General features: G+C 41.6%; 1 protein-coding gene across 1 annotated transcript in view; it reads left to right on the top strand.

The window, feature by feature from the left end:
• zdhhc2 (zDHHC palmitoyltransferase 2) overlaps positions 1-12,683 on the top strand; it is a 129,046-nt gene continuing 116,363 nt past the window's right edge. The window contains exon 1 of the mRNA XM_078221462.1: positions 1-142. Within this exon, the coding sequence (XP_078077588.1) occupies positions 19-142 (124 nt within the window). The 5' untranslated portion in view covers positions 1-18. The remainder of the gene's footprint in view (positions 143-12,683) is intronic.

Consider the following 12,683-nt stretch of genomic DNA (forward strand, 5'->3'; position numbering starts at 1 on the left):
GCAAACACAGCAGAGAAGATGGCGCCGTCGCGCTCCCGCACCCTCAAGAGGTGTCAGCGAGTCTTGTACTGGATCCCCGTCCTCTTCATCGGCCTCATCGCCTGCTGGTCCTACTACGCCTATGTCATCCAGCTGTGTGTGGGTAAGGCAGCTTCACAGCACTAACCGGGCAGAGGGGGGGTGCAGCCCAGGCCGGACCGGGCTGAGTGCACCTCCTCCGGGGGGGCATTGCCAACCCCCGGGATCCCTCTCCCCCGGCCCTGATTCCTCACCATTTCCCCCGAGTGGCCGCCGCCTGATCTCCGGCACCATTTATTCTGTTAACATTCAGTCAGCCAGGGAAATGTCACGAAAGACACGAAATGAAAAGTCAACCACCCCGCGCCCCCCCCCCCTCATCAAACAATAATTATTACAATAATACAAGTTAGACGGGTCCCAAAGAAAGAATCATTATTTTGAATTATTAAGTTGTTTGTGTTGCTGGCAGGTTGAGTGAGACACTGCGGTCCACATGTAAGGCGCAGGTGGAAATAGAATCGGCGATGGCATTAGAAGTTTCCAATTTGCGTTAACTGTATGGCACTTTAACTGCGAATGATGTTTTGGGCGGGGTAATAGGTACTGTCTGCACATGTGTCTGCACATTTGTATTGACATTTATTCCAAACTGCACTCTGAATTCGAATATGTCTCCACCCCCCCCCCCCCCCATGTTCATGTTATGTATAGAGAAAGGCAGATACTTTTAAAATATCGATACAAAACGAAAATCTGATGATCATGGGGCACCTATAGCCACAGGAATGAGTTCATATTGATTTCGTTTGTTACTTTAAGCAATTTCAGCCCAAAGTGGTCTGGATTGAAATTAAGAATAATTAGAATTTGTGTCTAAAAGATCAGTGAAACTGCATTCAGGGTACTTCGGATACCCTTTATCATCCTACCACTCAATGCAGCACCAGGGAAGATACATTGGTTGCCATGATATACATTAAAACATTTTAAAGAAAATATATTTCCCATCAAATGATGTTGTGAAATTAATTACATATCATTACTCCTTTACTTATGGCAGGTAGTGGTCCAAGGTACTGTGTTTGTTTAATCAACATTTACTGCAAAGAGCTGTATTTACCGACATTAAGTACTGATGTGTTTGTTTTGATCGAAGCAGCTTCTAGGTGAAATACAACAGAAACTGTTGGAAATCTGAAAGAGAAAAAAATGGTTGATATTTTGGGAATGGATTCTTCATTGTAACAGGCTCCTTATAAAACATTGGCCTGTCTTCTCTCTTTCAGATTCTCATGTCTCTTACTAATTTCCAGCATTCACGCTTTTTCATTTTATTTAGAAATATGCCAGGTACTTAACCTTCAATTTTGGAGATTCGATTTACACCAACATGCAGTTCCCTTTGCTTGATGGTAGATTTGAAATGGCTAACTTTAAAAAATCAGATTTTTAGAATTATTAAATATAGTTGTGCATTTACAAATGCACACATATATTAATGCATACATATTCAGTAGGGGTGAAGAGCAGAAGCCAGAAACCACCTGCAAATGATTTTTATAAGGATTGACTCTCAATACTTTTGGGCCTCTTGTTGCAGTTATGAAACAACACTGTAGCAGCATCTTGTGGTTGAACTAAGCATTGCAGAAATGCAGTCTTCTGCAGAGTAGTAAATGCAGCAGGGCCTGGAAAAATTGAACATTGTGGCATTTCTTTAAACTTATTTCATATAATGCATCAATCTTGTCACTGAATAAATAATGCTGAGATGTTATTAGCACTTAGGTAAACATAACTTTATATGAGTACTGTTTAAGGTGCGATCATCTATTGAAGCAATATACAAAGCACAGGAACGGGCCCTTCGGTCCATCAAGTCTGTGCCGACACAAATGCCTCTCTAATCTAATATTTTCTTGCCTCTACGTGGTCCATATCCCTCTATTTCCTGCCTATTCATGTATCTATCCTGATGCCTCTTGAACGTTGTTATAGAATCTGCATTCACCACCCTCTGCGTGGAAAAACTTGCCCCTTACATCTCTTTTAAACTTTCCCCCTCTCACTTTCAACCTATACCCCTGAGTAATTGACCCTTCGATCCTGAGAAAAAGACTTTGACTATCCACTCTATCCAAGCCTGTCATAATCTTGTAAACCTCTATCAGGTCCCCTTCATCCACCGATGCTCCAATGAAAACAATCCAAGTTTGTTCAATCTTTCTTCATAGTCCATATCCTCCAAACCAGGCACCATCTTGGTAAATCTCTTCTGCACTCTTTCTAATGCATCAACATCCTTCTGGTAGTGTGGCGACCAGAATTGTACACAATACTCCAAATGCAGCCTAACCAAAATCTGATACAGCTGCAACATGATTTTCCAATTCCTATACTCATTTACAATGGGCATAACTATAGGGTTCATGGTGGGAGATATAGGAAGGATGTCCGAGGTAGGTTCTTTACGCAGAGAGTGGTTGGGGTGTGGAATGGACTGTCTGCAGGGATAGTGGAGTCAGAAACTTTAGGAACATTTAAGAAGCTATTGGATAGGCACATGGAGTACTTCGGGATGATAGGGAGGAAATAGCTTGATCTGGGTTTCAGACAAAGCTCGGCACAACATCGTGGGCCGAAGGGCCTGTTCTGTGCTGTACTGTTCTATGTTCTATGTTCTATACTCAATATAGTGGCATAAATGGATCAAATTGAAAAATGAAATGAATTTGCATACTTCAGACCAAGCACAGTGTAGGACATGGCATAAATTAGTACCCTGTTACCAATTTGTTCAATCACATCTTGCAGAAATGCTTGCTCAATCATGGGAGTGAATCTCACTTTAGCATTATCAGTACATTTGGAAATTAAACATGGTAAAACCTTGGGTTTAATTCACTCTTGGAGAAATTCAATAGATAGCTTACCTGTTCTTAACTTGCCTGTAAGTCAAACTATGTTGATGATATCCCAGATTTGGTCTTTATTGGTACCTCTGTCTCAGGTATACAAATAGTTGTTTGGTAGTACAGAACTTTAATATTGCTGAAAAATATACTTTTTTGTTGAATTTTTTTGTCTTGCACTCATCAAGACAGTTCACAAGAATAAAAAAGTCAAGGGTAACAACAAATTTTTACTGCGTGAGAAGTGTGTGCTGATTGGTTGACAAATTTGTTCTTTCCCCTAACTTTGCTATTCTTGCAAATGGTTCTGATGAGTACAAGACGAAAAGCTTCAACAAAAAAATCTCTTTCAAAATATTCAAGTTCTGTACTACCAAACAACTATTTGTAAACCTGAGACAGAGGTACAACAAAGAATACATCCAGGATATCAGCAATGTAATTCTACCTAGAGGCAAGTTAAGAACAGATAAACTATCGAATTTCCCCAAAAATGCATTAAGCCCAAAATTGTGCCATTTTTCATTTCCAAATGCATTGATAATACTAAGGTGCGATATGGTACCATGATTGGGCGAGTGTTTATGCGACATGACATTGAACAGATTGGTATTAGGATTCCTAATTTATGCCACACCTCACACTGTGTTTGGTCTGGCGTATGCAAATGTATTTCATTTTTCAATTTGATTCATTTATGTTGCTTTATAGCTTTATATCATAAACTGCAAATGACAGCTTTAAAACCTTAAAAGATTAAAGGATAAGATTTGCATTTATATGGCACCTTTCATTACCTCAGGATGTCTCACAGTACTTTGCAGTCAGTGAAGTACTTTTTGAGGTCTATTCATTATTGTGATGTTGTGAAACAGGGCAAGCAGTTTGTGCACAGCAAGGTTAAACAACCAGCAATGAGAAGCGTGACCAAATAATTTGTCTTGGTGGTATTGGTTGAGGGATAAATATTGGCCAGGACATCAGAGCACCTATGCTCTTCTTTGAATTACATCTACCTAAGATGACTGACATTTAACATCTCATCTGAGAGATGGCACCTCCAATATAGCATTTCCTTAGTACTTCACCGAAGTGTCAGCCTGGACTAACTGCACCATGATAAGAACTGATCTGTAATACTTAATTTTTTTGTCCCTAATATCCACCCGGTTATCCAAATTGTGTTTCTGATGTGCAAAGTTCATTGCTGAGAAAACAACAATGAAAATGTACCCAATTGTTTCCTCTGTGGCTTTACTCAAACAAAGCAACAATAAGGAACAATAACAGAAAATGCTGGACAAACTCAGCAGGTCTGACAGCATCTGTGGAGAGAGAAACCAGAGTACAGGCAGTCCCCGGGTTATGAACGAGTTCCGTTTTTAAGTCTGTCTGTAAGTTGAATTTGTATGTAAGTCGGAACAGTTATGTACGGTTCACATCTAGCTTTGGAGCCATGATTACGAGGGTAAACACACGAAAAATTTAAGTCAAAACACAACGCACACAACAGTGTTTACGCGATCCAACTTAAAATGGCGACGACGGCGTGGCGTTGTTCTCCCTTGGGCCGACGAACCGCTGAAAACGCGCAGTGTTTTGAGCGTCGCGCAATGTAGTCCGCCCGTTCGTTAGTACAAACCATTGTATGTAACTCGATGTTTTTAAAATAATAGGCTTTACGGAGGTCTGTACGCAAGTACGGGCATTCGTAAGTCGGGCGTTCGTAACCCGGGGACTGCCGGTAAATGTTTCAAGTCCATATGACGATATGACGCTTGTTTCTCTCTCCACAGATGCTGAGTTTATCCTGCATTTTCTGTTTTTATTATAGATTTCCAGCATCTGCAGTATTTTGCTTTTATTAGAGAAGCAATAAGTGTTGTTCATATCATTAATTAAATTAAAAATGCAGCTTTTTCAGACTCAACAAATACTGTCAATATTGCAGATATTAAAATGAAAAACTGCTAAAAGTAGATGCATTGATTTTAATTTTCCAAAATTACCCAGGAAAGATCCCATCAGATTGGAAAATAATGAATGAGACTCCACTATTCAAGAAAGGAGGGAGACAGAAAGCAGCAAACTGCAGGCCATTCAGTTTAACAACAACATAGGGAAAAAGTGTTGAAATCTATTATTAAGGAGATTATGGCAGAATACTTAAATCTCAATGCAATCAGGCAGAGTCAACTTGGATTTGTGAAAGGGAAATTGTGTTTGACTAATTTATTGGAGTTCTTTAAGGAAGTAACAAACAACATGGATAAAAGGGAATCTGTGAATGTGCTGTAATTAAATTTCTGGAAGGAATTTGACAAGATGCCACATCAAAGGTTACATTACAAAATAAGAGCTCACGGTGTAGGAGATAACATATTAGCATATATAGACAATTAGTTAGCTGACAGGAAACACAGAATAGATATAAAAGGATATTCTTTGGGTTAGCATGATGTGACAAGTGGAGTACCACAGGGCTGGGGCATCAACTATTTACAACTTAGATCAATGGTTTATATAAAGGGATCTAAATTTACTGATGACTCAAAGATACATAGAAAAGTAAGTTGTGAGGAGGACATAAGGAGCCTGAAAAGGGATATAAATAGGTTAAGTGAGTAAGCAAAAAATTGGCAGACAGAATATAATGTGAGAAAATGTGAACTTGTCCACTTTGGCAGGAAAAGTAGGGAGCCAGTGTATTATTTAAATGGAGAGAGATTGTAGAATTCTTGAGATGCAGAGATGAGATTCATGTGTCCTGGCACATGAATCTCAAAATGTTAGTATGCAGGTAGAGCAGTGATTAGGAAGGCAAATAGAATGTTGTTGTTTATTGTAAGGGGAATGGAATACAAAAGTAGAGATGTTTTGCTGCATTTGTACGGGGTGTTGATAGGACCACATCTGGAGTACTGTGTACAGTTTTGGTCTCCTTATTTAAGAAAAGATATAAATGTGCTAGAAGCAGTTCAGAGAAGGTTCACTTGACTGATATGTGAGATGGGGAGTATAGATAGGTTAAGTGGGTAGGCAAAAATTTGGTGTTACCTTGGAAGGAAAGGTTGAACAACTGGGCCAGTAGCCATTGGAGTTTAGAAGAATGAGGTGATCTTATTGAAACATATCCTGAGTGGATGCTGAAAAGATGTTTCCATTTGTGGAAGAGACTAGAACTAGGAGATACAGTTTAAAAATAAGGGTCTCCCATTTAAGATGGAGGTAGGGAGAATTTTTTTCTCTTGGAGAGAATCTTTGGAACTCACTTTCCCAGAGAGGAGTAGAGACAGGGTTATTGAATATTTTTAAGGCAGAGTTACATAGATGCTTGGCTAACAAAGGAGAGAAAGGGGTTGGCAGAGTTGAGGCTACAATCAGATCAGCTCTGAACTTATTAAATGGCAGAGAAGGCTGGGGGGACCAGATGGCCTGCACCTGCTCCTAATTCATATGTTTGCAACTGTTTGTCCCATTGTTTAGAAGAGAATTTGACATCAGATAATATGGTCCTGCTCCATTACTTCCAGATCAATCCTTCAATTGATTTCTGGAAGATGGAAAGTGCATATGAGCAGTTCCCATGAGTTAGGGCAAAGCTAAATGATAAAAGGCCTTCACAGATTATAATCTTCCAACACATAAAGTAGTTGGCTCTAGAGAATAATAAGGATGACGGTCAGCTATAACCAGGTTTAAAACATTAATCTGGCTATTCTATTATATCTTAGTCAGTAGTTTATACGCAAACCTTTCATACAAATAAACATTTTTCTTTTGTTAATATATCTCCAGTGACATTGCTCCAGGTAAACTTGTTGTGATATTTAATTGAGCATTTGAAGCTACTGCTCCCTATAAACAAATTTAAGTTATTGCAGCTGCTTATAAGATATTAGTAGCCTCGGCTCCATGAGCTTTCTGAGTTATTGCTTTAGGCTGAAGCAAGAGGTACAAAGCCTTGGCATTCTACGTCAACTCCTGGCTCTGCTTTCCCCCATGCATCCATTCATAGGAACAGGAGAAGGACAGTCAGCCCCTCAAGCCTGCTCTTGTCATTCAGTTGACCATGGCTGACCTATACCTTAACTCAATTTACTCACCTTGGTCTAGATCCTTTAATACCCCTGACTAAAATCTCAATTCAGAAATTTTCAGTTAGCCTAACTCCAACAGCTTTTTGAAGGAGAGAGTCCCAGATTTCCATTACAGTTTGTGTGGAGAAGAAGTTGAATTTGGCATATTTGAAGAATATATTTTAGTGTATTGTTTGTTGTTTTTATTTTATTCATTAATGAGATGTGGCCAATGCTGGCTAAGGCCAACATTTATTGTCCATCCATAATTGCCCTTGAGAAGGTGGTGGTGAGCTGCCTTCTTGAAACATTGCAATCCCTGAGGTACACCCACAGTGCTGTTAGGGAGGGAATTCCATGATTTTGGCAAGGAATGGCGATATATTTCCAAGTCAGAATGGTGAGAGACTTGGAGCGGAACTTGCAGATGGTGGTGTTCCCATGCAGCTGCTGCCCTGTCCTACTAGATGATTTGATTTATTGTTGCCACATGTATTAGTATACAGTGAAAAGTATTGTTTCTTCAGCACTGTACAGACAAAGCATACTATTCATAGACAAGAAAAGGAGATGGTGCAGAATGTAGTGTTACAATCATAGCTAGGGTGTAGCGAAAGATCAACTTAATGCAAGGTAGGTCCATTCAAATGTCTGATGGCAGCAGGGAAAAAGCTATTCTTGCATCGGCTGGTACGTGACCTCAGATTTTTGTAATTGTTTCTCGACGGAAGGAGGTGGAACAGAGTATGTCCGCGATGCTTGGCATCCTTGATTATGCTGGCTGCTTTTCTGAGGCAGCGGGAAGTGTAGACAAAGTCAATGGATGGAAGGCTGGTTTGTGTGATGGGCTGGACTTCGGTAACAACGCTTTGCAATTTCTTGTGCTCTTGGTCAGAGTAGGAGCCATACCAATCTGATACATCCAGAAAGGGTGCTTTCTATGGTGCATCTATAAAAGTTGGTGAGAGTTGTAGTGGACATGCCAAATTTCCTTAACCCCCTGAGAAAGTAGAGGTGTTGGTGGGCTTTCTTAACTGTAGCATTGGCATGGATGGACCAGGACAGATTGTTGGTGATTTGGACACCTAGAAACTTGAAGCTCTCGACCATTTCCACTTCATCCCCATTGATGTAGACAGGGGCATGTCCTCCACTATGCTTCCTGAAGTTGATGACTAACTCCTTCATTTTACTGACATTGAGGCAGAGATTATTGCTGTCACACCAATTCACCAGATTCTCTATCTCTTCGTGATCTATTTGTGATATATATAAATGATTTGGAAGAAGGTGTAACTGGTGTTATCAGCAAGTTTGCGAATGACACGAAGATGGCTGGACTTGCGGATAGCGATGAGCATTGTTGGGCAATACAGCAGGATATAGATAGGCTGGAAAATTGGGCGGAGAGGTGGCAGATAGAATTTAATCCAGATAAATGCGAAGTGATGCATTTTGGAAGAAATAATGTAGGGAAGAGTTATACAATAAATGGCAGAGCCATCAAGAGTATGCTCTTGATGCACAGAGGGACCTAGGTGTGCAAGTCCACAAATCCTTGAAGATGGCAACACAGGTGGAGAAGGTGGTGAAGAAGGCATATGGTATGCTTGCCTTTATAGGACGGGGTATAGAGTATAAAAGCTGGAATCTGATGATGCAGCTGTATAGAACGCTGGCTAGGCCACATTTGGAGTACTGCGTCCAGTTCTGGTCGCCGCACTACCAGAAGGACGTGGAGGCGTTAGAGAGAATGCAGAGAAGGTTTACCAGGATGTTGCCTGGTATGGAGGGTCTTAGCTATGAGGAGAGATTGGGTAAACTGGGGTTGTTCTCCCTGGAAAGACGGAGAATGAGGGGAGATCTAATAGAGGTGTATAAAATTATGAAGGGGATAGATAGGGTGAACGGTGGGAAGCTTTTTCCCAGATCAGAAGTGACGATTACGAGGGGTCACAGGCTCAAGGTGAGAGGGGCGAAGTATAACTCAGATATTAGAGGGATGTTTTTTGCACAGAGGGTGGTGGGGGTCTGGAATGCGCTGCCAAGTAGGATGATGGAGGCAGGCACGCTAACATCGTTTAAGACTTACCTGGATAGTCACATGAGCAGCCTGGGAATGGAGGGATACAAACGATTGGTCTAGTTGGACCAAGGAGCGGCACAGGCTTGGAGGGCCAAAGGGCCTGTTCTTTGTTCTCTGTACTCTGTCTCATCATTGTTTGAGATCTGACCCACTACAGTGGTGTCATCAGCAAACTTGAAAATCGAATTGGAGGGGAATTTGGCTGCAGTCATAGGTGTATAAGGAGTATAGTAAGGGGCTCTGGTCACAGCCTTGCAGGGCACCGATGTTGAGGATAATCGTGGAAGAGGTGTTGTTGCCTATCCTTACTGATTGCGGTCTGTGGGTTAGGAAGTCTAGGATCCAGTTGCAGAGAGAGAAGTCGAGCCCTAGGCCACAGAGTTTGGAGATGAGTTTTGTAGGGATAATAGTGTTGAAGGCTGAGCTGTAGTCAATAAATAGGAGTCTGACATAAGTGTCTTTGTTATCCAGGTGTTCCAAGGTTCAATGTAATGCCAAGGATATGGAGCCTGCTATGGGCCTGTTGCAGCGATAGGTGAAATGTAGTAGATCCAGGCAATCTGGGAGGCTGAAATTAATTCATTCTATGACTAACCTTTCAAAGCACTTCATAATGATGGATGTCAGAGCCTCCAGGCGATAGTCATTAAGGCACACTGCATGGTTTTTCTTGGTAGTTATTGTGGGTTTAGAAGGTATTGCCTAAGGAGCCTTGGTGAGTTCCTGCAGTGCATCTTGTAGATGGTACATACTGCTGCCACTGTGCATCGGTCTTGGAGGGTGTGAAAGTTTGTGGAAGGCACAAATCAAACTGACTGCTTTGACCTGGATGGCATCGAACATCTTGAGCGTTGTTGGAGCTGCACTCATATAATCATAGAACCATACAACGCAGAAGAGATCCTTCGGCCCATCGAGTCTGCATCGACACATTAGAAACACCTGAACTTCCACCCAATCCCACCTGCCAGTACTTGGACCACAACCCTAAATGTTACGATGTGCCAAGTGTTCATCCAGATGCTTTTTAAAGGATGTGAGGCAACCTGCTCCTACCACCCTCACAGGCAGCGCATTCCAGACCATCACCACCCGCTCGGTAAAAACGTTTTTCCTCACATCCCCCAAATCTCCTGTCCCTCACCTTGAACCTATGTCCCCTCGTGACTGACCCTTCAACTAAAGGGAACAGCTGCTCCTTGTCCACTCTGTCCATGTGTCTCATAATTTTGTACACCTCGATCAGGTCACCCCCTCAAACTTCTCTGCTGCAACAAAAACAACCCAAGCTTGTGCAACCTTTCTTCATAACTTAAGTTTTCGACTCCAGGCAACATCCTGATGAATCTCCTCTACACCCCCTCCAGTGCAACCACATCCTTCTGATAATGTGGTGACCAGAACTGCATACAGTACTCCAGCTGTGGCCTCACCAAAGTTCTATACAATTCCAACATGACTTCCCTCCATTTGTAATCTGTGTCTCGATTGATAAAGGCAAGTGATTCATATGCCTTTTTCCCCACCCTACTAACATGCCTTTCCATCTTCAGAGATCTGAAACATGCCAAGGTCCCTTTGTTCCACAGAACTTCCTAGTGTCCTACCATTCATTGAATATTTTCTTGTCAAATTATTCCTTCCAAAGTGTGACACCTCACACTTTTCAGGGTTAAATTCCATCTGCCACTTACCTGTCCATTTGACCATTCCGTCTATATATTCTTGTAGCCTCATTGTTAACCACCCATGCAATCTTTGTGTCATCCGCAAATTTACTAATCCTACCTCCCACATAGTCATCAATGTAATTTATATAAATAATGACTAATAGGGGACCCTGTGGTTTGTCACTGGACACTGGCTTCCAGTCACTAAAGCAGTCTTCTGTCATCACCCTCTGTCTCCTACAACCGAGCCAATTTTTAATCCACTTTATCAAATTACCCTATATCCCATGTGAATTTATCTTGTTAGACATGACCTCCTTCTGACAAAGCCATGCTGACTATCCCTGATCAAGCTTTGCCTCTGCAATTGGAGGTAGATGCTCTCCTTCAGAAGTTTCTCTCAGAGTTTTCCTATCACTGACATGAGACTCACTGGTCTGTAGTTCTCTGGTTTATCCCTACAACTCTTCTTAAATAGCGGAACCACATTAAGTGTTCTCCAGTTGTCTGGCATCACCCCGGTGGCCAGGGAGGAATGGATATATTGGCTCAGAGCCCCTGCAATCTCCTCCCTTGTCTCCCACAGCAGCCTAGGGCACAATTCATCTGGACCTGGAGATTTATCCACTTTTAAGGCTGCCAACACCTCCAATACCTTGTCCCTCCCTATGTCAATTTGCTCAAGAGCTTCACAGTCTCTCTCCCTGAATTCCATACCATCATCCTCATTCTCTTGGGTGAAGACAGATGTGAAATATTCACTCAACACTCTACCAATGTCCTCTGGCTCCACCCACAGGTTCCCCTTTGTCCCTATTGGGCCCTATTCTTTCCCTGGTTATCCTCTTCCCATTGATATACTTATAGAATATCTTGGGATTTTCCCTACTTTTACCAGCCAGAGCTTTCTCATATCCCCTCATTGCATTCCTAATTGCTTTCTTAAGTCATACCTCACAAATGTCTCCACTGTTTTGCTCCCCTTATGCTTTTTAAAAGTCTTTCTTTTCCTTCTCATTGTATCCTGAATATCTTCATGATTCTCTGGGCTTGTTATTCCTACCTATCATCCTAGAGGGAACGTACTGGGCTTGCACCCTCCCCATTTCCTTTTTGAATGTCCTCCACTATCCTGCTAAAGATTTTCCCATTAGTAGCTGTTCCCAGTCTACCTTGGTCAGATCCTGCCTTATTTTGCTAAAATCCACTCTCCCCCAATCCAAAACTTTTTTTTTTGCAGCTTGTCCATAACAAGCTTAAATTGTACCATGTTGTGATCGCTATCACTAAAATGCTCCCCCACCACCACCTTAACCACCTGTCCCGTTTCATGCCCCAGAATCAGGTCTAGTACTGTTCCTTGGCTTGTTGGACCCTCCACATATTGATTAAAAAAGTTATCCTGTACACATTTCAAGAAATCTACTCCACCCAAGCCCTTAACACTATGTATATCCCAGTTAATGTTGAGAAAGTATAATATAATAACCCTATTGTTATTGCTTTTACACACCTCCACAAACTGAACACATATTTGCTCTTCAATATCCCTCTGACTACCTGGCGGTCTGACACCTAACAACATGGCTGCCCCTTTTCTATTCCTAAGCTCTACCCACAAAGCTTAATTTGATGTCCCTCCAAGATATCATCTGTCCTTACTCCAGTTACTGACTCCTTAACCACTGCAATGCATTATTCGTTAAGTGGAGAGTATTCCACCACACTCCTGACTTGAAGCTGTTGAGTTGGCTCTGGAGAGCCAGGAGGTGATTTACTATGTATATGTGTGTGTTTGTATTTATACACACACACGTATGATCCTGATGATGCAGTGCAGCAAACTATTTAACATTATATTGTTGCTCAAGTAAAGGAGGGCGCATAATAAACCCTCCTGTACGTATTTTAGCTT

The sequence above is a fragment of the Mustelus asterias genome, chromosome 1, assembly GCF_964213995.1.
Source record: "Mustelus asterias chromosome 1, sMusAst1.hap1.1, whole genome shotgun sequence".
NCBI lineage: Eukaryota > Metazoa > Chordata > Chondrichthyes > Carcharhiniformes > Triakidae > Mustelus > Mustelus asterias.